The following is a 27,705-nucleotide window of genomic DNA, read 5'->3' as shown; positions in this document are numbered from 1 at the left end:
ATTTCCAAAGTTAGCAGCTCACTCTATGTTATTGCCACACTTGTTTTTAACACTTATGTCAGAGTATGTATGTTGGACATACATACAGCGTGTATCTGTTTGAATTGCCATTTTCCACTCTGGAATGAACTCCTCAAAGAAGGATAACTGTCATATCTTTGATGTCCATTTCTGTACCAGACATATAGTTGATACTCAGTAAACTTGGTTGAATGGAATTGAGAGTGCATTTGTCACCTTCATGTCTCCTCAGAATACTTTATTTCATTTACCTTCTATTAAAGTTGAGTTCACTGCCCACATTCATTTTTGTTGTCATCTCTGATTGCACATAGTAGGAGCTCCACAAATGTTGAATAAAGGCATTAGTTCTAATAGCACAAAGAGCTTATAATTAAGGGACAAATGTATTTTTAGATGCAAAATTATCTAAAGATTTTATTTCCTTGATATACAGGACAGTGACAAAGAACTTCACATTTTGTGCATTTCTTTGGCCACATTTTCTTCCATTAGAATGAATTACTCTTCACTTATGACTTTTGTGTGAACCTCCCGACTCTTCATTCTCAGCTTGTTGACTTGGGACTCAGCAATGTCAGCCCGTTCCTCGGCCTCCTCCAGCTCGTGCTGGAGCTTGCGGAACTTGGCAAGGTTGACATTGGATTGTTCCTCCTGAGAACAGAGATACATTTGAGATAACAAGAAAATTGGACATTTTCTGATTGTTATTGCTTTTGTTACTTCAGTATTTGCCTCATGAATGAGAAAGAAAAAGGGTCTGTTGTCCAGGCGTGGTGGCTCACGCCCGTAATCCCAGCACTCTGGGAGACCGAGGCCAGTGGATCACCTCAGGTCAGGAGTTTGAGACCAACCTGGCCAACATGGTGAAACCCTGTCTTTACTAAAATTAGCCCGGCGTAGTGGTGCATGCCTGTAATTCCAGCTACTCAGGAGGCTGAGGAAGGAGAATCTCTTGGACCCAGGAGGCAGAGATTGCAGTGAGCTGAGATTGCACCATTGCACTCCAGCCTGGGCAACAAGAGCGAAACTCTGTCTCAAGAAAAAAAGAAAGAAAAAGAAAAAGAAAAAAGCCTTATTCTTTAGTAACATAGTTATTTGAGAGCAACGCATCCCACAAACTTGCCTATGTAAATGAATGTGCTTATGACCCTCCTCAAGTCTCTTTCTCACTTGACTCTCTTTCTGGAAAACTGAAGAGGCTGCAATGATAACCAGAAGAACAAAGTAGCAGGGATCTGAATTCAATCTTGTTTCTAAAAAACAAACTTTAAAAAATAGGTGCGGTAGTGGCATTTGGTGCCAAGAACCCTAAGGAAGGTTTCAGAATTAACAGAATGAAAAAGATAACTGCAGCCAAATTGAAAAACAAAAGTTCCAAGATGGATTTATCATGAAGTTAAATGAGGCTTAGAATTCATACCCTCATTTGCACAAATCCATATGAGTTGGGGGCTGTAGAATGTTCTAGATAGGGAGGGAAGTGGATTGCAACCAAGAAACATTTCTATGTTAACCTGTCTGGAAAATTGCTTAAACAGGTCTTGGAAGAAATAAGCTCAAATCGCTAAGGCTCCAGTAATTTATGGTTCATTTTTCTCATTCTAAATATTCATGTTTATACCTAATTATGCATTCCCAATTTAAAGAAAGCCCCCTAAATTCTATAAACTTTCGGCCCCACAAAACCTGGATCTGCATCTGAACCTTTCATTTCCACTGTGGAGATACTCACAGCCTCTTCAGCTTGTCTCTTGTAAGCTTTGACTTTGATTTGCAATTTGTCCACCAAGTCCTGCAGCCTAAGAACATTCTTGCGGTCCTCCTCAGTCTGAAAGAGGGGGCAAATAGATAGTGCCATTATTTTAAAACAACTCATTATTTTCTTGAAAGCTGTAGGCCTGGAAGATGTGAAAACAGTGGTCACCTGGTAAGTGAGTTCCTTCACTCTTCTCTCATGTTTGCGAAGACCCTTGATAGCCTCAACATTGCGCTTCTGTTCACTTTCCACCTCACTTTCAAGCTCTCTCACCTGGAAGGGAACAAAGACAGTCACCAGTTTGGCTATAACTGGCCACATGAGTAGGCTAGGAATTGAGTGAAGTTGTGGAGACCCACCCTGGCCTCCAGTTTCTGGATCTGCTTCTTCCCGCCCTTCAGGGCCAGCTGCTCAGCCTCGTCTAGACGGTGCTGCAGGTCCTTCACCGTCTGCTCCATGTTCTTCTTCATCCGCTCCAGGTGGGCGCTGGTGTCCTGCTCCTTCTTCAGCTCCTCAGCCATCATGGCGGCCTAGTTAGCAAATAAATCATGAAAATAATGAATTCTGGTGATAGCAGGCAGCAGGCATGTGTCAGTAAGACAAATGCTCATCTTGCTTACATCAGTGATGGCCTTCTTGGCCTTCTCCTCTGCATTGCGGGCTTCCTGGATGATATCCTCCATCTCTCCCTGGATTTGGGAAATGTCTGTTTCCAGCTTCTTCTTGGTGTTGATCAGGCTGGTGTTCTGTTTCAAATTAATGAAAGAGAAGAGAAGCACATTAAATTATAGCAATTCACATTGTCATTTTACCTAGTGTATACAGGCATAAATTATTGATCATAAGAAATGTTTAGAATAAAAACCAAGTTAGAAGATAGTTCTAAGTTTATGCCTTTTCTCCTTTCTATATATATCTCTATTATTAATCACACTTCTAAATTATTCTAGGTAAAATCTAATTTCTGATATCAAACATATTCAACTATTACCAATTGCCATCTGTAAACATGAAACACAACCCACAAAACTCAAAGTGCTGTGCCATGCAGCACCACACCACAGCTCATTTAAAATGAATCCATAATTCTTAGCTGTTAACTCATGTTGGTTGGCTCCATATTACAAATGCATAAATAGTAGTCTTGTTGGGATAAAAATGAACCAAGAATCCCTTCTGTTTTTGGCAAGTTGACAGTATTTGGAATAGTCAACTTCAGATGCTGTTAATAAGAAAAAGGTTGCATATTAATTTGATTTTAAAGTTATATAAAGCATGTGATTTTAACACTTCTATAATAGTTATGTCTATATAGTGCAACTTTCTGAAGTATACAGTAATATTTATTGTAAAAGATAGTAGAACATACAAATTAGCAGACAAGAGACAAAAAATAATCACTGTGCTCTCACCAGAGATAAAGGATAAACTTTTATTTATCTTTCTGGATGTTTCCTGTATGTTTATATGGGAAAAAAGATCACACATCCTATATTATTTTTAAGTTGCTTTTTTAGCTTACTATACCGTAAACATCTTCCCATGGCAATAAATGCATACTAGAGTGGTTACATATTAGCCATTGTGAGGATATACCACCATTTATTTAACACATTCACTATATACAACAAATCCTAACTAGTATTAATAATGGCCTCCATGAATCTGAACTGAAGAGCTTCTCTTTGTATCCCATGAGGTTAGCATTCTGTGCATATGTGATACATAAATATCATTTGGTGGCTGTTTGTTTTTCTCCTCTATTTGATTTGCCTATCTTTTTGTAGCTTAGAGTTGCGTAAGACAAGACAGCTACAAATATTGTGTGTATGTTTATTTGTAGGTGGTCTTCTGTGCTTTTTTAATAAAAGTTTCTAGAATTCCAGATTATTTCAAATCAACATGATTATGCCAGCCCATAAATATACTCGTGAACCAGCTAGGTCCCAGTAAATCCTTACAGCACCCTCTACATTTTCTAGAGCTCCAGGAAGGGGCACCTGCCAAGATTATGTTTTGCTTTATAAACAAGCTTACCTTCTCAAATTGTCTTCAGCTTCAGGGAGTACATTTGCTAAACCATAGTCTTGAACCTCACCTGAGTGTGCAGAAGTTGCACACGCTCACTGGCATCCAGAAGCTCTTGTTCTGCCATTTTCCTGCTCCTCTCAGTCTGTTCCAGGGATGCCCTGAGCTCTTCAACTTCAGCCTGCATCAGGTTAGCTCTGCGCTCAACCATTGCCAGTTGTTCCTTAAGGTCATCTTGGCCTCTGATGGCATCATCCAAATGTAGCTGAGTGTCCTACCCAGAAAGAAAAAAGAGAAAAAAGCCTCTTACTTATGCTCCACTTAAAGCAAGTGCAAACTTATGGTCATGTACACTCTTTGATCTTAATGACTTAGAGTACGATTAGATAGGAACAATCTGCAAGTACCTTTAATAATAAATTCTTTGTAGCTGAGGGTTGCAGTTCTACTCAAAAGAGCATGATGTTTTATTATTTTAGACCCTGAATCATTAAAAAATACCATGGCTAGCTCTATGAAATTTTGGATCAGGAAAGTATCCTTAGACTTCAGTTAGTCCAATGGTGTTATTTTACATATTAAGCAATTGAAGTCCAGATTAATGAAGTGATTTAAGCAGTGGCATGTAGCCAAACTCTTTCATCACTTCCTCTGTCTCCCTACCCCTCACCACAGTGCTTTCTGCAGATAACAAAGCAAAATCTATCCTGGGCCTTTCAGAATTAAGCTCTTTTTCAGTTTTGTGCGTATAATTTTGAACTGATTACCATGATGCTTAGGTGATTTATGACACATAGTCCTCATAAAACTTGAAAATTTGAGTTACACAATGCCACTGAGACTGTACAACACTATGTGTATTTTCCCCAGCATACATACCTTCAGTATTGCTTGTGTGTTTCTAAGATTCCTTAGTGCCTCAGCAGCCTGGCGGTTGGCATGGTTCAGCTGGATTTCCATTTCATTAAGATCTCCCTCCATCTTCTTCTTGATCCTCAGAGCATCATTTCTGCTCCTGATCTCAGCATCCAGTGTACTCTGCATTGACTCCACAACTCTGAGGTGGTTCCTCTTTAGCTGATCGAGTTCTTCATCTTTTTCAGCAATTCTTCGGTCAATCTCAGATTTCACCTGATTTAGCTCAAGTTGAATGCGAAGAATTTTGCCTTCTTCATGCTCAAGAGATGCCTTAATAAAAGCAACATTTATTTAGGTTACCTAAAGAGCTTTTTATTTCTTTCACATTATGATAATTTCTCCAAGAAGGCATTACAAAACCCACAAACTATCATACGTCTTAATGTATCCTATTAGCTCTGCATTCTCAAGGTACAATTCAGTATTTTTCACTGAATTACATGTGTTATCCCCTAAAGATTTGCAACATGATAGAGATCTCAGTTGCTATTAATTTTCAATTTATTTATAATGCAGAGCTAAGCAAATGAAAAATATACCTCTGCTTCCTCTAGGGAAGCCTGTAGTTCACTCTTCTCATGATCAAGTTGTTTCTTTACTTTCTCCAGTTCATGGATATGCTTTCCACCCTCTGCAATGTGCTCTGTCAGGTCAGAAATCTCCTCTATAATAATAAAGTACCAAATTTCAGTTCAGTAGAAAGAAAAATTGAAAAGATATCTCCCTACCATTTTTGAAATAGAACGATTGCAATGACTCACGTTGTAAATTCTTATTCTCTCGCTTTAGAGTTTCAAGATGATCCAGGGATTCCTCATAGGCATTCTTCACCTTGAATAGCTCAGTGCTGAGAGAACGGGACTCCTTCTGGGAGGCCTCAAGTTCAGCTTGAGTTTCCTCATACTTCTGTTTCCATTCTGCCAGAATCTGGAAGTATATAGAAAATAAGCCTTTGAAACCAAGAATGATGTCAGTTTCCCCCCGGGGAGCTGGTACTGTGGACCACCTTGTCAAAGTTTCTTTGCTTCTTATCGAGAGCTATGCAGGCAGCATTAGATCGTTCCACATCAATCATGAGGTCCTCTACTTCGTTCTGTAGCCTCTGCTTTGTCTTTTCAAGAGAAGCACATTTGGAATTCACAGCTTCTACATGTTCTTCAGCATCCTGCAGACGCTGGGCCAGCTTCTTCCTGAAAATTGGGTCAGTATGAGTGACCAAGAGCAGATTCAGAGTCACCACAGTGCCCTTTATAAAGCTGCTGACTAGGAAAGCATATTTCCCCAAGAGTTGTCTACAAGTTGTTGAATTTTTCTAAATATTTTCACTCTCTTAGAATTCTGGTTTCCTGTTGAGTTCTTATTGTTATCCATCTCAGGTACTGCCAAACATGTTTACAAAGCACGTGTGTGTGTGTGTGTGTGTGTGTGTGTGTGAGAGAGAGAGAGAGAGAAAGAAAGAGAGAGAGAGAGAATATAAGTTAGCACTAGAGCTGAGTGGACAATGTGAAAATTTGCTCCTCTTTCTTTGTTTTTATTTCACTAAGCTGGTCCTCCAAGGTGTGGCACATTTTCTTGAAGTTTGCCTGGGGTGAGAAGTAGAAAACAGGAAGAGACAATACATTTCTCTTTTGAAGCCTGGGATTTAGAGATCTGTAACTACTTGTGGAAAAGGGCTGAGTTTTATTTACTTTGAGGAAGAAATGGCAATCATGAACAGGAGGCATATCACCAAGGAATGGTTAGCATTGAATAGTATCTTTAAGCATTTTCTAGTATGGGTCTCTTTCTTTTGCAAATGAGGAAACAGCAGCCCAGAGTGATATGTTCAAGGTCATACAATGAATCAGTAACTTTCTGGGTTTGGTGGCCTCCGATAATAAGTATTACTGCATTACTGCATTTCCCAAATTTCCTCCAAAATCTTATCTACTACTCTTTTCACTAACCTACGCAATTCATGACCTTTCCCAGCCCACACTCTTATCTAGAACTCCCTCTGGAAATGCTTGCTAAACTCTTTCATTCTGTTTAATTCTAACAACTACTGAGATAAATTAAATTTAGAAAGGCTTCCTTCACTAGGAATATAATGCTTTTTTTCCTTCTATGTGTAAATGTGTAAATCTCATGACCTGTAGTCCACAAACAGTATGTGTAATTAGTGAATACATTCATCGATATAGGTTGTTAATTGAAATAATGACAGCATATGACAACCTTAATCTAAACATCCAATACTCCAGGTAAGGAAAAACTGATTATTGTTCATTGTAATACTCATAATAATTTACCAGATAGTCTCAATGTCTCAATTTTTCCTTCTATTGAAAGATACTAATTCTATTTAATTCATAAAGAATATTCTGATAATTAATAATCCATCTTTGTGGAAAGAAATTTAAGATGCTCTGGACCAGAATGGGTAGAAGGATCTGGTCTCATTCCATTCTCCAGTGGATATACAGTGGACTTTAAGAAGAAGAATATGGTGGAATCCACCACCGTATAATAAAATATGCTGAAGTCTTTCATCTCTCCTCCCCATGCCTGGAATATTCTCTTTCTTCTATTTTTCCTTCACTGCCTTCACTTTTATTTCTTCCTGCTCCCCAGCCCGTTGCCCCGCACTAAAAGCCTATACTTGGCCTCTTCCAGCTCCTCTGTGCGCTGGATGGCGTCCGTCTCGTATTTGGTCCTCCACTGGGCAACCTCACTGTTGGCCTTGGACATTCCCCTCTGCAGCTCAGCCTTGGCTTCCTGCTCCTCCTCATACTGTTCCCGCAGCAGGTCACAGTCATGGCGGGCTGACTGCAAGGCATGGGCCAGAGCGCTCTTGGCCTAGACCAACCAAAAAGTATGTGATATAAGTTTATCTTCTGATCATTGAAATTCTCTGTGCAAAGTTCAATAGTGTGTTATGTTGCACAATTCAAGTGATTGAAAGTATCAGCTGGAGAATTCTCACCTTCATCTCCTCTTCTAGCTGCCTCTTTAGTTCTTCAATCTGTTGTGTAAATGCTTGTTTGCCTCGGGATAGCTGAGAAACTATAGCATCTTTTTCATCTAGCTGTCGCGAAAACTCACCTGTGGAAGACAAAACATCAATGATTTAGTTCTGTTGTCTAGGTAAACAGTAATTTAAAGAATGGAATAACATTGTAACCCTCTTATTTCATATGATGAAAAAAACCCTCAAGATTTTCAGTGCTGTTGAGAAGGTTATTTCTTGCTTTTTAAAAAATGTGTGAGTTTTCTTTGATATTTTAGAATTCGAGACTTTTTGAGTAATGCTGAGGCAACAAAAATCTCCTGAGCCCAGGGAGCTTAATTTTTTCCCTCAATTGTAGCTTAGAATCATTGCATTTTACTGTCTCATAACAAAAAGATGGAGGAATATGTAAGACGTGATAAATGAACGTACAGAGCTTGAGAAAGTACTTGTATTTGATAGGTAAAGGCTTGCCTTTCATTCCTCACCTCTCTGAAGGCTGATGTTATTTATTTACTGACCTGATTCTGTGTGTAAACGTGCCTTCTGGGCTGACAACTCATTTATTAAGCGTTGTTGCTCCTCTTCCTTTGTTTTTATTTCACTAAGCTGGTCCTCTAGGGTGCGGCACATTTTCTCGAAGTTTCCCTGGGGTGAGAGTAGAAAACAGGAAGAGACAATACATTTTTATTCCAGAGGCTGGGATTTAGAGATCTGTAACTACCTGTGGAAAGAGGTTGATTTTTATTTACTTTTCTATCAATCTTGCATGGTGGCTATACAGTAGTAAAGGCATTTAATTTGGCTAAATAATGAACACATGATTGTCAAAATTATATTCTCTTTGAAAGTGTGAACATCATTTAAATTCTGCATCATGTAGAATATGGTTTTTAGATAAACCTTTTTTAAATTATATATTTTTTTCATGGTAATAGTATCAAAGGTTAAAGTGTTTGTACAAAGAAGTTAAGAGAACTTAAGTGATTCAATACAATAATGTGTACTAGGAGTAAGTTTAAGCTTTAGATGACATCTAATGTTTATGTAATTTGGCTAAAAATAGTCATATATAAACTTGGTCATTTTGAATTATTGCAAATAAAGATGAAAAGGGCACAAGTTAATGAAGACCTTGGCTTTGGAGACGGTCTCCATGTTACTAGCAAGGTCATCGATCTCCATCTTCAGCTCACTCTTTTCCTTCTCCAGCTTCTGCTTGACGCGCTGAAGGTTGTCAATCTGCTCCCCAAGCTCAGCCACACTGTCTGCATGCTTCTTCCGTAGAGCAGCTGCCGTGGCTTCATGCTGCAGGGTGGACTCTTCCAGGTCCCTGCGCATTTTCTGGAACTCAGCCTCCCGCTTCTTGTTCATCTCAATCTGGGCGGAAGTGGCCCCACCGGCTTCTTCCAGCCTCTCGCTGATCTCCTCCAGTTCCCGGGAGAGGTCAGAGCGCTGCTTCTCTGCTTTGGCTCGGGAGGCCCTCTCTGCCTCGATTTCCTCCTCCAGCTCCTCGATGCGGGCCTGGTTGTGATATGTCCACATTAATGTGAATTTATGTCAATTCTGTTTCCTGTAATGCTCAGAAAAGGTGGAGGTTATAACTTACCTGTAACTCTTTGATCTTCTTTTGTAGCTGCATTGCAAGGGCTTGTTCATCTTCAATCTTGCCTTGCAGATTGCTCATTTCAAACTCTTTCCTATTAGAAGAGCAGTACATTAGCTTATAATCAGTTCTCTTACCAATCTTCTTTTCTATGTATAATCTAAGTTTTTTTTTATACTACTGGTGTTGAAGGAGTGAGTAGTACAATATTTGACAGGTTAATAATGTATTAGTTTAATTAAATAAAAAGGTCAAAGATGTCATTTTTTTTTCCATATGTCATGATGTAATGTTTTGGAGATCTTTTTAGCGTATGTTTCATTTGCATTGACATACAACAAGCAGGTTATAGCTGAATTATACCATACTTACTTTTTGAGTTTCTCATCAAGTTGCTGTTTGTCATTTTCTATATCCATTGTGGATTCTTGGGCCAATTTTAGGTCACCCTCCAGTTTTCTCTTGGCTCTTTCTAAGTCCATGCGAAGTTTCTTTTCTTGTTCCAGAGATCCTTCAAGCTAAATTTATAATGTATTTTATTTATTTCAGCTCTTAAGCACTGAACCCTATGCTAGTAGCCTTCAAAGATACATAAGAAAAAAGTTTAAAGATACAACAAATAGCACAAGAACTTTATTCACAGACCAAGCGTTAAAGGCTTACGAGCATCAGTGCTGGTTTTGTGTCACAGTTGTTTAGTTCATCGCAAGGGGAAACATTTTCTTTTTCACACTTACATCATCCACTTGCTGTTCTAGCTTGGTTTTAGCTTTGGTCAGAGTGTTGACTTTGTCCTCCTCCACCTGCAGGTCATCCAGGGTCTGCTGATGGGCCTCCTGGAGAGCCTTCTTCTCCTTGGTCAGCTTTGCAATGTTTTCATCCAGGCCCGCCATCTCTTCTGTGAGGTTTTTCACCTTTAGATTTGAACAGATGACTGGAATGTCAATGACAACCTATTATCTTGATGAAAAACATGATACTGTAGTATCTTAGGATAATGTCAGCCTGAGATGGAAAATGAGAACCAGAAGGTAACACAGGCCTATAATGGCTGAAAAAATATGAGGCAAAGGTCAAGTAAGTAGATTGAGGTGGTGAAGACTAAAGAGATGACATAGTTATGACAGTGGTATTTTTCATATTCAATCATCTTCAGATTAAATTTTTAATTAAAATACTTCAGTATCAAGGTACTTATAAATATTCTAAAATGGATCATGATTTGTACCTTGTTCTCTGTGGCATGTTTCTCCTTCTCAACCTTGGCCAGTGTCAGCTCAAGGTCATCAATGTCTTTCTTGAGTTCTGAACATTCATCCTCCAGTTTCCTCTTCTTGGCTGTCAGCTCAGCATTGATCTCTTCCTCATCCTCAGCTCTTTCAGTCACCTCTTTGATTTTGGCCTCAAGTTGGATTTTGGTTTTAATCAACTGATCACATCTTTCCTCTGCATCAGACAAGGCATCTGCTTCCTACAGGGAGAAATTAAGCATTTTCATTTGTCTGAGCTATATCTACAAGCACACAATAATTTATTAAAAGGTGGAAACTTCAGTGACTGCCAGTTTGGTCAACATGTATACAAGTTCCTAACTTTTAAAATGAAACGGACAAAATGTTAATATTGTCATCTACTGATCAAGTATAATAACAAATTTCCTTCAGATATTCATGTGTGGAAGTCCAAATCAGGGAAATTTGACAAAAATCTGCCTCTATACTAACCTTTGCAACTTTGGAAAAGTCACTCATTCATTGTAGGACTCAGTTTTCTCACATTTAAGAGGGGATTAATTTAGCCATTTCTCTGCCCTGGTAAAAACAACGTAACTTCTCTTTTATGCACAAAAATATACTAAAGAAAGAATAATCTGATCTGAGAGAAGGTTCCATAAAGAAAGGAAAATGTCTATTGATATTTTTATGATCTTGCTCACTGATGAGCAAACCATGCATGAATGCACATATGAACATGTGCAGCATAATATGTGACTTTGCATCTATTGCTTCTTTATGCCCGAGTCTTGGTGTTTTTGAACAGCAAACAATCAGAACAAATGTTTCAGTAGAAACCATTCATTTTAAAACATTAAAAACAATAGGATGTGGCTGAACTGTGCAATGTATAATACTTACAGCTTGAACTTGGAGTTGTAAGTCATTTTTCTCTTGCATTAGCGTCACCATCTTTTCTTCTAGTTCTTTCCTTTTTGCCTCTGACTTAGTCAGCTCTTCTTTGGTCTTCTCAAATTCTTCCTTCATGTTGGCCATCTCCTTCTCTGTCTCTGCACTCTTGAGGAGGGGCTTGATCTTGAAATACAGCTTCATCCAGGGCCAGTGCTTCACATTCATGAAAGCACGGATGTTGTACTGAATGCAGAAGATGGACTCTCTGTAGGAAAAGAAAAAAAGATGCAAATGGAGAATAACGTGGAAAGTGATCATCCTTCAACAAAAGTAATGACTGCAGTGGATTCATTTATGAAAGTGTGGAGAAGGAAGACTTGTGTGTGGGCTCTCACCTCCTCTCCATCATCTTTCTGAACTCCACTCTCATCAGGAACCCTCTGCAAATGGCTTGAGTGCGCGTGATGAGTTGAGCTAGCTTTTCATCTCGCATTTCCTCTAGAGTTCCCAACAGGCCAGCTTTAAAGAAAACCTTATGAAAGAACAAGTTAAATATGTTATTTCCACTTAGGAGAAAGTCTAAAAGTGATAGAATTATGACAGATAGAAATTTGGACTGGTGATACCTTGGTGTGACCGAATTTGTACTGGGTGTGGTCAATGTCAATAGACCCTAGAAGTTTCTCAGAAGCCTTCTTGCTGTCAATGAACTGACCCTCTGGGATAGCACTCGCATTTAGAACCTTGTATCTGTCAGAATAAAAAGAATATAAAAATGTGGTTTTTCTTCACCGAAAAAAAACCAGTGGAACATTTGGTAGCTATCACTGAAATTTTTTGTGAACAAAATGCCATTTAAAAAGTCAGACAGTGCTTTATGTAAAACTTGGAAAGATATTATGACAAACTTACGATAATATAAACCTAGGATTCTGTCTTTTATGATCAATTTTAAAATAATTGCATGTCACTTTTCAAAGAAAAGTTTTAAAATGTTTGAATTATACAGTGATTTTGATGTATACTAAGACATTGAAAGGGAAAAATAATGAGACACAAACCTCTGTTTGAAGTCTGCATAAAGGATTCTGCTTGGGAATCCTTTCCTACAGATGCGGATGCCTTCCAGCACCCCGTTACACCTCAGCTGGTGCAGGACAAGCTCATGCTCCATGGCACCTAAAAGAATGAATCCACATGCCATACTTCCTGGTCTATTGCACACACGCTGGAGCTTGTCTGGATATCAGAAATGTCTTACCAGGAGTTTTAGTTTCATTGGGGATGATGCACCGCACAAAGTGGGGGTGAGTGCTCCTCAAGTTGGTCATCAGCTTATTCAAATTCTCCTGTGGAACCACATGAAAAGTTTTATACTCATTTCTAGTTGCATCTACATGACAGTCCCTATCAATGTTTGTCTTTCATTTCACATTTTAATGAGCTGTCTCAAGGAAAAACAAATTTTCATAACAGAGAGGAATCACATATATGGAGCATAGGTAGGAAATTACGGATTACACAAAATCAGTTCATTTCAGTTTGTTATTCTCAAGCACCACCAGTCAGAGGAACTTTGTATTGAGATTTTTGTCACATGAAGGAGATGTAATTGAATACAGTGGTTATTTTTAAAAGAAGGTTTGATTTCATGTGAAATTTGTGCAATACCAGATCTCTTGGATGTAGGACTCAGGGGCAGTGGTTCACGTATCATAAAGATTGATGTGAAGAGATACATAGTTTGTTTTTTTTTGTTGTTAATTTTTTCCCTAAGGCATTTAAAAAGTTTACAAAACCTTTAGTAGTCTACTAAAAAATATACTGTACTACTTTATTCACTTTCACCACAGATATCTTTAAAAAAATTTTCTGTTTTGATACTTTAGTTTTTTAATGAAAGTATTTATCTGTAATTCAAGAATATACTGTACCCTGAAAAGAGCTGACACTGTCTGGAAAGAAGAACCCTTCTTCTTGCCACCTTTCTTTCCACCACCACCCTCTAAAAAACAAAGTGGAAAAATTAAAGTTATTTGCCACAGCCTTTCAAGTACTATCCATAGACATCAGGACTGCCAAAATCCCCTTTAGAATTTAAATTTGCTCTCATTCACTCGCATCATTCCTATTCTTTCCATATCTCTCCTCCCTCAATTGTAGATTAAGAGAATCATAGATTTGTCTCACGTGATAGGCATTCAGGAAAAAACCAACGACAAAAGAATTGCGAGTGTAAAGGGTAGATGTGGGTAGGGGATGGGACTCTCCTACTCCAAGTCAGCAATGTCTGTTCTCTGAAGGAAGGGCCAAGGAGACAGAGTAGTAATGCCTCGTGTGTGCAGGTATCACTCAGAGAACAGGCAGAGTTGCACACTTGGTCCCAGGTAGGTGAGCCTCTGCTCGCCTGCAGGGAAATCCTGGCTCCCATTTGCCTGTGTTTCTATGGTGTTACTTGCACATCTGGTGTTAGGGCACTTAAGAGAACAGAACTTCAGTTCCGCAAGCACTAGGGCCCTGACAAAGGATTTCCTTATCTCCAGCCTAGCTGGAGAACCTTGAAAGAACCAATACTATTAAAATGATACACATTAGTTTTATGATCCTGAGCAAATCACTTAACCTGTCTGAGATTCGTGTTTTCTCATCAATGAAATCAGGCTGTGGGCTAAATGATCCAGTGTCACTTAGCTCTGAAAGTCTATGACTGTAAAACTGTACCGTGGTTATTAAATACACTTTCTTTCATTAGGCGCCTATTGGCCAGTGTTTTCGTGTTAGGTTTTGCTGTAACCACATATGTCTCTGTTGAACAGTGTTTATCTATTTTGTACTCTTGTAACATATTAATGCTATTAAACATGACCTGATTCGGCAGTTTGTGCCCCAGAGAAGAGGAAAGCCAGAGTCTTCATTGCAGACTTCTGGTACAGCCCCACCACAGTCTCGTTCAGGGGGTCCTTGTTCTTGTCAAGCCAGCCGACAATGTTGTAGTCCACGGTGCCGGCGTAGTGCACCAGCGAGAAGTGAGCCTCAGCCTTGCCTTTGGCAGGCTTGGGCTTCTGGAAGTTGTTGGATTTTCCAAGATGCTGGTCATACAGCTTGTTCTTGAAGGAGGTATCTGTTGCCTTGGGGAACATGCACTCCTCTTCCAGGATGGAGAAGATGCCCATAGGCTAAGAACAGGAAAAAAGGGATGATATATCATGAGCCCCTCAGAACGTTATGCTCCATGTGGTTGATGGAAAACTGAAAATACAGTGTTTCAAAAGAAGACTTTGAATGATAAATTAAACAGGCATGACATGTAAAGTAATCATTATGTACCCAGAACATATGGGAAATATGCTTGCTAGAAAGACTCAGTTAAAAAAAAAAAAAAACATCTGAACCATTTGGCACACTTTATGTTCAGTGTATAAAACCAGATTCTGAAAACATCACTTCAAAATTGAATTCTTTATTCCATAAATGTATATATCTGACTACTTTCTTTCCTACTGACAATATAACTTCCTTTACCTCGAATCTAGAGGTGACAGAAGTATGAAGGGAAGAGAGATTATGTGTAAGGACTAAAAATGATCCATTCCTAGGGGAAAAGTGCATCTTATGTTGTATCATTAAAATTCTGTACTTTAGCCTATGTTCTCCACCACTGTGGAGTTAAATGATAGTAATTTGGTTTTGCTTTCTAAGAGTTTGGCTTTTTTCTTAATGTATTTGATAGGAAAGAGTGAAAGAAAATTCAACATTGATGATTTAACAAATTCACAAATTGTATCCCTAAGAGTATTTCGGTGATACAGAAACTGAAATACTAGAGAATAAAATAAATGCCTTTTCTGAGGACCATAAAGTTTTCATGAATAGTAGAGATATTATATCACCAAATTAACATATCTTTTCCCCAAATTACGCAGACCTAGTCTTCTGTGAAGCTCTTACCTTTCATATTTTTGTGAATTTTAACCTGAGTATTTTAAGTTTTCCTGGGTGGCGATTGCATTTACTCTTCCCTTCCCACTGCTTAGGGTAGGGTTCACACATACACTTTATTGATATCAACAAGTACATGACAAGCTCCCAAGATACTTTTGGAAGTGTTTAACGATTGCTTGATGAGTGTTAACATATCTAGATCTGATGTAACTATTGCTCCACCCCCTTAATAATGGAGAATTCAGGGCCCATTTTCTAGGTAAGTGATACAGAGGTTTGGTGTTTACTCAGTAGTTATCATGAATGGAGAAAGACTTAATGACTGCAAGAGTTGAAGGACTAACCTTCCGATCTTTAAGACATGTTGACAGAGCCTGCCTTGTTACACATGAGGGATGATGATACCTGCACAATACACTGTCATGGGTGCACCAGGGTTAATTACACAACCCAGAGGAATAGCTGTAATTTCATCCCTTTCTCCCATATGCATGAAATCATGTAAGAATAAAAGAGAGAATTAAGTTTTTAGAGGGATAAATGCGAATCCATGTGTGTGTGAGTGAGAATCATTTTTCTACAAACTGCTCTACTTATTAATAACAGATTGCTTGGGACATACCTCATATCCAATCAGAATATACGAGTGTGTCAGGAAACAGCACTGCTTGTTCTTTGAGAACAGGGAGTGTGATTAAGCACAGAAAGGCAAGCAATTTGGTTTTCATGTTTTGAAAGCTAGAAAAGTCATATGAACCTTCTCAATGAGCTCGATGCAGGCAGCCAGGTCCATCCCGAAGTCAATGAACTCCCACTCGATACCTTCCTTCTTGTACTCCTCCTGTTCCAGCACGAACATGTGGTGGTTGAAAAACTGTTGCAGTTTCTCGTTGGTGAAGTTGATGCACAGCTGCTCCAGGCTGTTGAACTACAGGACAAGATAAATATAGGAAATTACTCATAACTTAAGTATTCTATCTACAGAGTATCTATTAGTATTTTCTTATGAATTTAAAGCATTTTGGTTTATTAAATTATAAACCTTCAGATTGTTTTCCTAGTACATAATTCTAAACAAAGTAGAATTGATTCTTTGAATACTTGTTTTCCAAGTAACTGCATGAGATCATGCATACTAGGCAAAATACTGTTAAATGAGGATTCTAAAATATTCCCTTAGAGTAATTTTAAAAAGGTGTTTTTATGCTCATCTGCTTGGATCCAGGATAGATTTTGACTATTTTAACCTCTCAGGAATCAACTTTTGAGACTTCTAGACTGAAAAGAATAGAATTTTCTCTTTTCCTATTTATACCTATTTACTTTTCATATCTTTTCAAAGACTCTTTTCAGTAGGAATTACATTTGAACATTTTGTAAGGTACATTTTGTAAAAGTGATCTTGTATGCTCTAACAAGATTGATAAAATGACTGAGGATTTGCACTTACTAATCTTCTGTCAGTTCACAACTCACATCAAAGATCTCGAAGCCAGCAATGTCCAAGACCCCGATGAAGTACTGCCTGGGCTGCTTGGTGTCCAGCTGCTGGTTGATGCGGGTGACCATCCATAGGAACATCTTCTCGTAGATGGCTTTGGCCAGAGCACCCACCGCATTGTACACCTTCAATAGGAGTGATAGTTTAGTTTTTTAAATTGAAAACAGTGATGAACTCCTGAGTCACTTGCGGTTCAAATAAATCAGAGAGTTTAAGTCATGTTTACCTGCTGCACAGTCTGGCCTTTGGTGACGAACTCATTGCCGACCTTGACTCTGGGATAGCAGAGGGATTTGAGCAGGTCAGCAGAGTTCAGACTTGTCAGATAAGCAGCTTTGTCAGCAACTGTGTGAACAAGGTGAGAATGGTGAAACTGACCATGGCTTACACAATTTAAAATTTAAATGATGATGACAAAGAAAAAAGGTTTTACTCAAAAAGTAATATGTGCAAATGTCATTGAAACCTATTCATTTGTTCATATTGCCTCAAAAGCATTGCCACCACTTTCACTAATTTTAGTCATTTCTTGTGATGATAAATTGGAGGTTGGGGAATCGATACTCTCTGTGATATTTAACGTTGCAAAAGTAGACCACAGATAAAAATAATTTGAGAAACCCTAACCTAGAGGAGTAGCGACAGAAATATTCAGATCTCTGTTTCTTCCAGTGCATGTGGGCACACAGATTATTCACTGAAATAAAAAATGTATTAGTCAAATAGCAAATATGAGCTTACGAAAAGCCAGTGAAGAATGGAATGAGCAGAAATCACAAATCTGCTCAATAATGTAAAACGTCAGGCAGTGTGTAATTTCCTTCTCATAATACTTTTGCCCTTCACGAACTAGGTCAGAGAAAGTAAAAACACGGTCTCTGCCTCTGAAAAGCTCACTGTGTCAGTTCTGTCAAGTGGAAGATAGCAACGGGGGGTGGTACCTTCTGTGCCGTCTGGCTCTGCCTGCTCTTCCCTTTGCTTTTGCTTGAATTTCATGTTCCCGTAATGCATCACGGCTCCAGTGAGCTTGTAAATGGCCACCTTTTCATCAGCAGTGAAACCCAGGATGTCCACAGCACTCTGTCAAAAGAGTTGAATTTACTCATCCCCAATTGGCACCATGGAACACTCCCTCAGAACACCGGGGCTGTCTCCCACTTTTTTCTCATCTTGCCTTGCCTTATGTTTGACTAGCACTTTGCCATCTTCAAAAGGTAGTCATATGCTTCACCTTTTGATCCACATGGCAACACCAAGAGGGATGCATCCGTCTTTCCATTTGAGTCAGGAGTCCATTTGGTCACAGAATATGATGTGACTTGTCCACACTCACTGAACCAGGACTCAGAGCCATGACTTTGGATGCCAAGACTAGTACTTTGCCCCTTTTCTCCACCCCAGCCCCCCTTTGCTTCTCAGGCCCATGCTCCTCATGGTCTCTTGGCTATTTTTGTTTCTTTTCTCCAGTCTCGCAAGTCTCTCTGTTGCTCCTTCTTCTCCTATTTGTCTTATCCTAATACATAATCCCAGTCTACCTTCCCACTCTAATGAGTGTGAGCGATAAAGTTGGAAAGAGGGTATGAGGAGAACAGCAATGGCTGTGAGTCTTTCTCCACATGCGTCTCTGATAGCAAGCCACAGCTCAGCTGACCATGAGATGCCTGGGGTAGCAAACTTTACCTAGTCATTTATTTCTCATGCAGAGAAGAGACATTTGTGAAAAGAAGGAACTTTGCCGTTTAGTGTAATATTTCTGTGTCTTTTTTCTCTATAGAATTTTGATTACCTTTTTAGTTGCCCACATAGGCTTTGAAAAGGCTTTTAAATGGGGGCAGGATTCAGAGCAGGCAGAGGAAAATGCGTTTATTTACCATTCTTACCAAGACTCTTTCCCCAGATTATTGCCTTCCTCTTCCGGCTCACTAACCCTACCTATTTACAGAAACTAGACATTATTACGGAAGACTTAGAGCAAGACTGCTACATTTTTTTAACCTCGCAGACTAGGGTGTGTTTCTTTTTTTTTTTTTTTTTTTTTTTTTTTGAGACAGAGTCTCGCTCTGTCACCCGGGCTGGAGTGCAGTGGCCGGATCTCAGCTCACTGCAAGCTCCACCTCCCAGGTTCACGCCATTCTCCTGCCTCAGCCTCCCGAGTAGCTGGGACTACAGGCGCCCACCACCGCGCCCGGCTAATTTTTTGTATTTTTTAGTAGAAACGGGGTTTCACCGTGTTAACCAGGATGGTCTCGATCTCCTGACCTCGTGATCCGCCCGTCTCGGCCTCCCAAAGTGCTGGGATTACAGGCTTGAGCCACCGCGCCCGGCCTAGGGTGTGTTTCTTAACTCCCTATCACTTTTGGACAGACAAAGATAATAGTAAGTTATAGAGAGTACAAGCTGATATTTATAAGATGAAGCCACACAAATGAATTATTGACTTCTCGAGAATAATATTTTAATAGAAAAAGCATTTTTGCAAAAGCGCTGTCAACCCTAACTTGGGAGTTTTGGGATAGTCCCATTGATATTAAAGTTAAAAATAAAGAAGATTATTCAGAAATCAAAAGAAAACATGAAATATATATAAAGTTTACATATAAAGAAAGTAAGCCAAAAAGTAATATTCCTTAAAAAAGAGGTGGTAGTGGGGAAAGAGTGTGTAGTTTCAAAAATAAATATAAAGGCTTATGGAGTCCCCAAAGTGAATGTTTCTGAAGTAGACAACCCACTTCTTCTAATGTTGCTTGGAGAGTAGAGAGGGATATATTATTAACCCACAGAGGTTTATTCAAAATGAGGCTTATGTTTACATGTGACTGCAGAAGAACAGTGGGAGTTCCATGTTTAGTTGTAATAATATTGCAGTTCCTTCCCAGGATCTTGGGTGTGGGGTCTGGCATAAAATAGCAGAGAAACATCAATATTGGACCATAAATATCAACCAAAAATGACTAATAAGATAGAATAAAAGGAGCCTACTAGCTAAGGAATACTAAAGACCCAACATTTATTACAGGCTTTTTAACACATGTAAGGGGAGGATTTTGAAATATCCTATAATTTGTTTCCAAGAGTAAGAAAGTCCAAAGGGTTGTATTACCTGTTTATAGTCTTTCTGCCACTGCTTTCCACCCTAATAGAGGAGAGTGTTGTACACTGGAAAATGAATTTACTGCTTACTACTTTGTACCTATTACTTACATCTGTGGCCATCAGCTCTTCCTGGTCATCAATGCTGGGCACAGTAATTTCCCCTTGGCTGACAAACGCAAAGTCATATGGGTTGGTGGTGATCAGAAGCATTTCTGAACACATGGAAAAGAACAATATATAGACAGCGTTACTTGGTCATCAGAAACATTTCAGAGGGGCTTCTTAGAAGGGCTGTTATTCTTCTTTGGTAGAAATAAATCAAAGATGTTTCTTACCAATGAGCTCTGGTTTCTTATTGGACATGATTTGATAAAATATGTGGTAGCTTCTTTCAGCCTTTAGCTGGAAAGTAACTCGGGACTTCTCTAGCAGATCTGGAAAGTCAGATTAAGCTCATTTGAAAGCAGATACCACAGTGAAAAATTTAGTGTTTGAAAATTTCACACAACAGAAATAAGTACAGGATTTTCCAACATGTACCCACAAAGAAAAAGATTCTCAATCACTAATATTTATTAACTTACATGTTTCAATATCTGCAGAAGCAAGTTTGCCTGTGGCACCAAAATGGATCCTGATGAATTTACCCTTAAAAAGGAAAAGGAGGGATTGTTGTACACATTAAAAGTCAGAAGCTATTTTTTTTAGCTGTGGACCAAGCAGATGGAAAAAATGTTGACACCGCATGCACAGAAGAGCCAGTGAAATGATCCTCACGTGAAAATGAAGATCAAGAGACTTACAAAGCGAGAAGAGTTGTCATTCCTCACGGTCTTGGCATTGCCGAAGGCTTCCAGTAGGGGGTTAGCACTGATGATTTGATCTTCAAGAGTCCCCTTAAGAGAAATGAATAAGACAGATAAAAAAGTTGCAGTAAATAATTTGCCATTGACCTCTTTCCGTTCCCCATTGCCCCTGAACAGTATTCTGTAGCTTTGAGAAAGGCTTTCTAAAATGAGTTAAAGGAAGGTAAATTGGGAAGGGGAGTGGGACACTCCAGTGACCTGGTCTTGACTTCTGCATCCCCCAGGCCCAGAAAAGCACCTAAAAAATGATTGTGAGAATTTTTCCTATTATACTTGCCAATACGTTGCCCTATTCATCTCATTCTCACAAGCCCTTCCAAGAGTTATTTTCCAAATTCTGGCATCACTTGGCAATGGGCTGCTATGATTTTGAAGCACCATGGTCAATTTAAAAAAATTAACCTTTATTTTGGATTCAGGGGATACATGTGCAAGTTTGTTACATGGGTGTATTTCATGACACTGAGATTTGAGGTATGGATGATCCTGTCATCCAGGTAATGAGCATAGATAGTATCCAATAGGTAGTTTTTTGGCTTTTGCCTCCCTCCTACCCTTCCCTATCTAGTAGTCTCCAGTGTCTGTTCTTCCCATCTTTATGCCCATGCATGCTCAATGTCTAGCTCCCGCTTATAAGAGAACATGCTGTATTTGGTGTTCTGTTCCTGCATTAATTCGCTTAGGACAATGGCCTCCAACTGCATTCATGTTGCTGCAAAAAATATGATTTTGTTCTTTTTTAAGGCTGCGTAGTATTCCATGGTATATACATACTACATTTTCTTTATACAGTCTACTGTTGATGGGCAAGTGGTTAGATTTTAAAATCTGTTATTCTGTCCTTAGATGAATATCATGCCCACCTGCATTTTGCCAGAGGCAGGTTCCTCTTTTTTCTTCTCTCCAGTAACTGCAATTGTTGCAAAGTACTGGATGACACGCTTTGTGTTCACAGTCTTCCCTGCACCAGATTCTCCACTATCAAGTTCAAACAGAAGAAAAGTTCAGAATCTAAGGTAGTAGTAGCCACTACAATGATCAAAACAGAAAGAAAGTAGTGAAATCTACATACGTAATCAGGATTGACTGGTTTTCACGATCTGTGAAAGAGAAACCAAAGATAATATTTAGAAAAACACCCTTAACACACAGCAACACAGTACTTACAAACTCAAAATTGTCTTTTAAAACTCCCCATTTGCAAAAATAACTATATGAATTTGTGCTTTGCTTCTCGTAAGGTTTTTCTAAAAATAAGTATCAAAGATGTACTAATTAATAATCCCATTACATTTCTAATGTATAGACTATGTAATGCATCATTTTACCATTTTATCCATGAGAATAATCTATCAATATCAGATTAATAACAATTTTGTGTCCCATCCTGTCACCTGGTTCATAGTTCAAAATTATGTCAGGTTGTTAATGTCCAATTTAAAGTTTTATACTGTGCTTGTGATAACTTGTCACTGTGAGACTTCAAAACTTACTTTTTAGGAGAGATTATGTATTATCTATAATTCAAATGCAGAGTTGATGCCTAAATTTAATTAATTTTGAGGTAGAACTAGCATTAGTTAATTTGGATTTTAGCACAGAAATCTAAGCAAAATTTCCCCTATTTTTGGAACTAGTGCTTAGCATAGAAATCTAAACAAAAATTCTTCTCTGTTTGGAACTAGTGCATTTTATTCTAAATATATTTCCCTAATTTTATTATTTCTATTATCATGTTTGTGCTGAACATTTATTCTCAGAATACTAGCCCCATGTTTTTTCTGATATCAGTATACAACTCTTTTACAAATGACTATGGAAACTGTAATTCTCACTCACCAGTAAGCATGAACTGATAAGCATTGTCAGAGATGGAGAAGATGTGGGGCGGGGCCTCCTGGCGCTTTTTGCCTCTGTAGGCTGTCACCACCTCAGGGTTGTACACTGGCAGCCACTTGTAGGGGTTAACGGTGACACAGAAGAGGCCCGAGTAGGTCTGTGGGAAAGGACAGGGTTGCTCAATCAGCAATCACTTTATTTATCTACCTTGGAAATACTGCTTTAAGGGCAAGCAGAGGGAGACCTAAGTACTGTGTTAGTTCTCATAAAGTTTCATTCATTTGTTGCCTCCCTCCATCATTACTGCTGCACAAAATACTTCAGTTTTTCAACTAATTCAGTTAAGTAAATGGCTTTCCACATGTACATTTTAAAACATATCAGAGTTTACAACATTAACCAAATGATTGGTCATAAAAGAACACTGCAATAACCAAATTTATTTAAAGCCCTTAATTTATTTTGGCTAATGTGTAGTATGTGGAGTGAGTGACAAATAATGTTGAAAGGGTACTCACGTAGATCATCCAGGCTGCGTAGCGCTCTTTGAGGTTGTACAGCACAGCAGGTTCATGCAGGTGAGTCATCATGGCCATGTCCTCAATCTTGTCATATTTGGGAGGGTTCATGGAGAAGACTTGGTCGTCTTTCACCGTTACAGTCTGTTAAGAAAAGAAGGAGCCAGTGCACATCAAATAAGTAGTAGAAAAGGCCAGGTCAAAAAATAAGTATCGGCCGGGCGCGGTGGCTCACGCCTGTAATCCCAGCGCTTTGGGAGGCCGAGGCGGGCGGATCACAAGGTTAGGAGATCGAGACCACGGTGAAACCCCGTCTCTACTAAAAATACAAAAATAATTAGCCGGGCGCGGTTGTGGGCGCCTGTAGTCCCAGCTACTCGGGACGCTGAGGCAGGAGAATGGCGTGAACCCGGGAGGCGGAGCTTGCAGTGAGCTGAGATCGCGCCACTGCACTCCAGCCTGGGCGACAGAGCGAGACTCCGTCTCAAAAAAAAAAAAAAAAAAAAAAAAGTATCACCTAAATTAACCCCAAATGAGGCAGAGTCTAATCAGCTCCAGATGTTTTTACTCACAGCTCCAGCTTCGGTCTTGGCTGTCACCTTCCCCCCTTCCCTGCTCTGCACTGTTGCTTTCACGTAGGACTCCTTAGGGTCCACCACGAAGACTGATGTCTTGGCATCAAAAGGCTTGTTCTGCGCTTCAATTCGCTCCTTTTCAGACTTTCGGAGGAAAGGAGCAGCCTCCCCAAAAACGGCCATCTCGGAGTCGGAACTCATGGCTGCAGGTTACTGATGGCAGCTCTGGACTAGGTGTACCTAGAGGAAGAAACAGAGCCAAATGATGATTCAGGGCTGGGGTGGAGAATTGTTCTGTTGATTTCATATTAATGTGCTTAATTTTCCATGCTTGTTTCCTCACCCCTGCCTTTAGGGACCACTCCTGTGTACTATATCAAGGAGCTGAGAGATCAGCTCATTGATTTGAAAGCACTATGTTGATAGCTTAATTTTTGTGATACTTTAAGCCTAAGTTCATTCCTCTATGTTGTAAACCTTAGTTGAGAAATGTGGAGGAATCAACATTCAATCAGCAACATTTGTGATGCTCCAAGCATGTTCAGAATTTTTTCTTTTTCTTGCTGCTTTTCTTTTCTTTCTTATTTCCAACCTCCCCCTCTTAACATTGTGATGATATGAAGAAATGGACAATAACTGTTTCCAGTGGCTTTACAATATAAGTGAACCTGTCTTAAAAACTCAAATACAGATCTTTGGGCAAATATTCCTCTCATACCCAATTACTAAAATTGGATGTCAGACTTACTAAAATCGAACGTGGACAGGTACACCTGTTCTTTCAGGACATAAGTCCAGATCTAATAATTACAAATAAACATCTAGTTAACTGACAGGTAAGTAAAGGGAAAAAATAACTATAATGAAAGCTGAATATCCAATGTATAATTTTGCCCTAAGTAAAAATTAAAGTCTCTTTTATTAGTTTTTAAATTGTTTGAAAGTCAGAAGTATTATCTAAACCAAAAACAACTTTAAAAGATTCTTGGAGAAAAAGAACTTCTTGATTTTTAATAAAATTTTATAGTGATTGTGTATGTTTAGTCTGTATTTCTCTTTGTTTTTAGTTGGATTTCAATATAATAGATTTTAAAAATCTGATTCTTACTGTCTTAGGTTTATAATCTCTTTCTTCTCCTCTTTGTAAAAATACCACCTAATCTTCTAAATACTTTTTCTGATATGGATAGCCAGTATAAAGTTTCAAGCCAAAATGAACTTTAAAAATTTTCCCCACTGGCAAATTAATTATGAGAAAATAAAATAAGTCCTGCTGTCTTGATGGCAAGGACAGGGTGAGCGGCCAGAATAAAAGAAGGTGACCTCGGGGGAGCAGAAGTGTGTTGGTTGCCAGCGACAATGACAGCAATGATGGCAACAACAGCAATAGCCACCATCTTCTGCAGGCCTTCCAGAGTCTTGATCTTTTGTTATCCGCCTTAAACTTTCCCTCAACTTAAAATGTTAAGTATGGAATTTCCACATACTCTATTTTCAAAATCAGTCTTACCTGTAAAAGCGTCCTGATGACACTGTGAAACTTAGACATATTTTCAGGGGACATATATTGGATCATTTAATGTTAGATTTTTTTTCTTTGAAGAAGAAATGTTATTATATTACATTATATTTTGTTTCTGTGTTTGTTTTTACACCAGGCAACTTTGAATTAACAACACACGGCCACGTGGAGATTACTATAATGCAGTGAATTCAGGAAACACAGAAAGATGATTGCTACCCTTCCCATCTCCTGTCTTATTATAGATTAATTGTTTCCCAACTTGTGGATCAAGCCCCCACAGAGCCTCAGGTTGTTGCAAGGGGTCCTTGAATCCACCCACACAGTGATCTTTGCCTCAAGTTTGAGGAAGCAGCATTTCCACATGAACAGTGTTTTCTGTTCTTTTCTAAATGAATATAGCTGCCATGTTAAATATAAATTCATTTAAAATAATTCTTAAGTGTAGAATAGGTTTTCGTGATTATATATACCCTTAACATAATACTAAAAGTACATGTCTGCACATGCACAATTAGCAGGATTCCATTACATGTTTTGATTCTCCATTAGCAGAGTTCCATTAAATGTTTTGATTCTGTGGAGGTGTCCTTGAAAACCACTGACTTCAGTCACAGTTGGCAAGAGCTGGAAGGACCTTAGCAGTCAATAGAATCCAGCTTCCTTGTTTACTGATGAGGAAACTAAGGCCTAGAAAGGTTAAGGGTCATTCCATGTCACAGAGGTGGATGATAAGTGGCAGTGCTGGGACATGAGTCCTGTTCAGCTAACTGCAGGTTTGTTAATTCCACTGCAACACACTGTATTTCGAGATACATAAAGGCTAACTGGCTTGACCCAGGCAAATAGAATCAGTGAAAAGCCTGGATGGGCACCTAGAAATATCAACTTCCAGATAAACACATCTTGATTTTATCATTCCGTCTCTCTGATATATCCTTATGGGTTATGTTGGAGTAGTAGTTCATATTAAATATTACATATGATGGCTGCATTCTTTCTGAAGTTCTAACAACATGTGAAAGAGAAGTTTCATGAAGTTTTGTTTGATTAAGTGTCCTGAAAAGTCAAAATTTTATGAGAAGTCATTTTTAAGGAACAGCTGCCCTGATATCCTATTCCCAATACTAAACTAGGAAATAAAATGGTAGCTCATTAAGATGTAGCAATATAGAGATTCCTTTGTTCTTTAGAGCATAATAATAAATTATTCTTACCTCTCGTATTATCAGATGAAGAAGGTGGCAGGCTCAAAGCAGACAACTACTGTTGAAAGAAAAAATAAAAAGAATGCGGGATTCTTTTTTTCCCCATTTAGTCACAAAATACTGGTAACTACATTGTGTACAATGTCATCCTTAAGAATGTTGGAAAGAATACTTAAAATTTGGGAAGCAGTAGATATCCCTTAAATGAAAAATCATTATCATCAGGAATGTAAAAGTAAGTGTTCTTCCACATATACATACCTTCAAGAATTTTGAGGAAGGACGGGACCGAGGCATCTCAGCTTCACTTTTATAGAGACCATTCTGCAAACACAGCAGCCACCTCAGCTGTCCTAGCTGGGAACCTACTTGGCAAAACCATTTTTGGCAATCTCTTTGCACAATATTCACTGACTGTGGCTGTGAATGGATATAATTAGAAATATTTCTTGACACCTATAAATAATTTGACAGAGGATGATCTAGGGTTCTTTATAGGCATTTGATAGGGGATGGGGATTCAGGGCTTCTAACGCTGTTTCTCCAGTTTGACTGTTGCATCATTCATCACAGAATTCAAAACCAGATTCCCATTTACTCCTCTGCCTATAAAACTGGTCCAACAGAATGAGTCTGACGTGAGGAGTTTAGGATTAATTAATTTGTTGGTTCTTAGAGCCTTTAAGGAGTCTGGAATGAATTTTAGATCTGACGCTATGATTGGAAGCAGTGAGTGATGGATATTAAGACAAGATTCCTAGCCACAGTCTGGATTTTAGAAAGACTGGTGATAGATTCTTTTAAAGTCTGAAAGTCTAAATATGAAGGTGAAAGTGAATTCTCAGATTAGGCAGTGGTGATGGACCACTAGGGGAGGCATAAGGGATTTAGAATAGATATAAACACTTCTGTTCTTTTTCTGGAGGACTTTCCATGGATATCTCCAGCTTGTAAGTTTTCACTGAAGGAACAACAGGATGCTGTGTGATGTTCCATGCATGTTTCCACTGCCTAATGGAAGGAGACACAAACATGCATTCCTAGTTCATGGGCAGACTCTCATGACTAGCTATAGCTCTAATGAGGTGGGTACCGCATATTTTTATTTAAGGTGGGAGGAAAGTCATGGTATCCACAATATTCTCCCTGTGGATTGAAAAGATGGATGGGCCATCACGTATGCCCATAATACTC

The 27,705-nt window shown here is 38.9% G+C and overlaps 1 protein-coding gene and 1 long non-coding RNA gene across 3 annotated transcripts in view; one reads left to right on the top strand and one right to left on the bottom strand.

Moving 5' to 3' along the window:
- The window catches only part of LOC126939842 (uncharacterized), a 175,368-nt gene that overhangs the window by 59,356 nt on the left and 88,307 nt on the right, over positions 1-27,705 (top strand). The window lies entirely within an intron of this gene.
- On the bottom strand, positions 425-26,795 carry LOC126939644 (myosin-4). 2 transcript variants are annotated; one of them, XM_050765182.1, is made up of 40 exons: positions 26,773-26,795; positions 26,521-26,569; positions 23,779-24,021; positions 23,207-23,350; positions 22,689-22,845; positions 21,922-21,949; positions 21,713-21,827; positions 20,787-20,879; positions 20,568-20,631; positions 20,319-20,417; positions 20,092-20,195; positions 17,832-17,970; positions 17,117-17,235; positions 16,866-17,015; positions 16,147-16,317; positions 14,314-14,623; positions 13,382-13,452; positions 12,709-12,796; positions 12,509-12,626; positions 12,074-12,197; positions 11,843-11,979; positions 11,457-11,712; positions 10,550-10,792; positions 10,059-10,235; positions 9,694-9,839; positions 9,325-9,415; positions 8,850-9,239; positions 8,237-8,363; positions 7,692-7,810; positions 7,368-7,564; positions 5,733-5,916; positions 5,488-5,653; positions 5,266-5,390; positions 4,688-4,996; positions 3,879-4,082; positions 2,401-2,526; positions 2,140-2,310; positions 1,949-2,053; positions 1,757-1,852; positions 425-675 (listed from the first exon to the last, which is right to left on the bottom strand). In XM_050765182.1, the coding sequence occupies exons 3-40, from the start codon at positions 23,980-23,982 to the stop codon at positions 523-525; spliced, it is 5,820 nt and encodes a 1,939-aa protein (XP_050621139.1). In that variant the 5' UTR covers positions 23,983-24,021; positions 26,521-26,569; positions 26,773-26,795; the 3' UTR covers positions 425-522. The 2 variants fall into 2 exon arrangements, with proteins under 2 accessions (XP_050621139.1, XP_050621140.1); XM_050765183.1 differs by lacking the exon at positions 425-675 and adding an exon at positions 1,176-1,223 and having other exon boundaries at positions 26,773-26,794.

The sequence above is a fragment of the Macaca thibetana genome, chromosome 16 (assembly GCF_024542745.1).
Source record: "Macaca thibetana thibetana isolate TM-01 chromosome 16, ASM2454274v1, whole genome shotgun sequence".
NCBI lineage: Eukaryota > Metazoa > Chordata > Mammalia > Primates > Cercopithecidae > Macaca > Macaca thibetana.
This window is presented reverse-complemented; position numbering and strand designations above follow the sequence as displayed.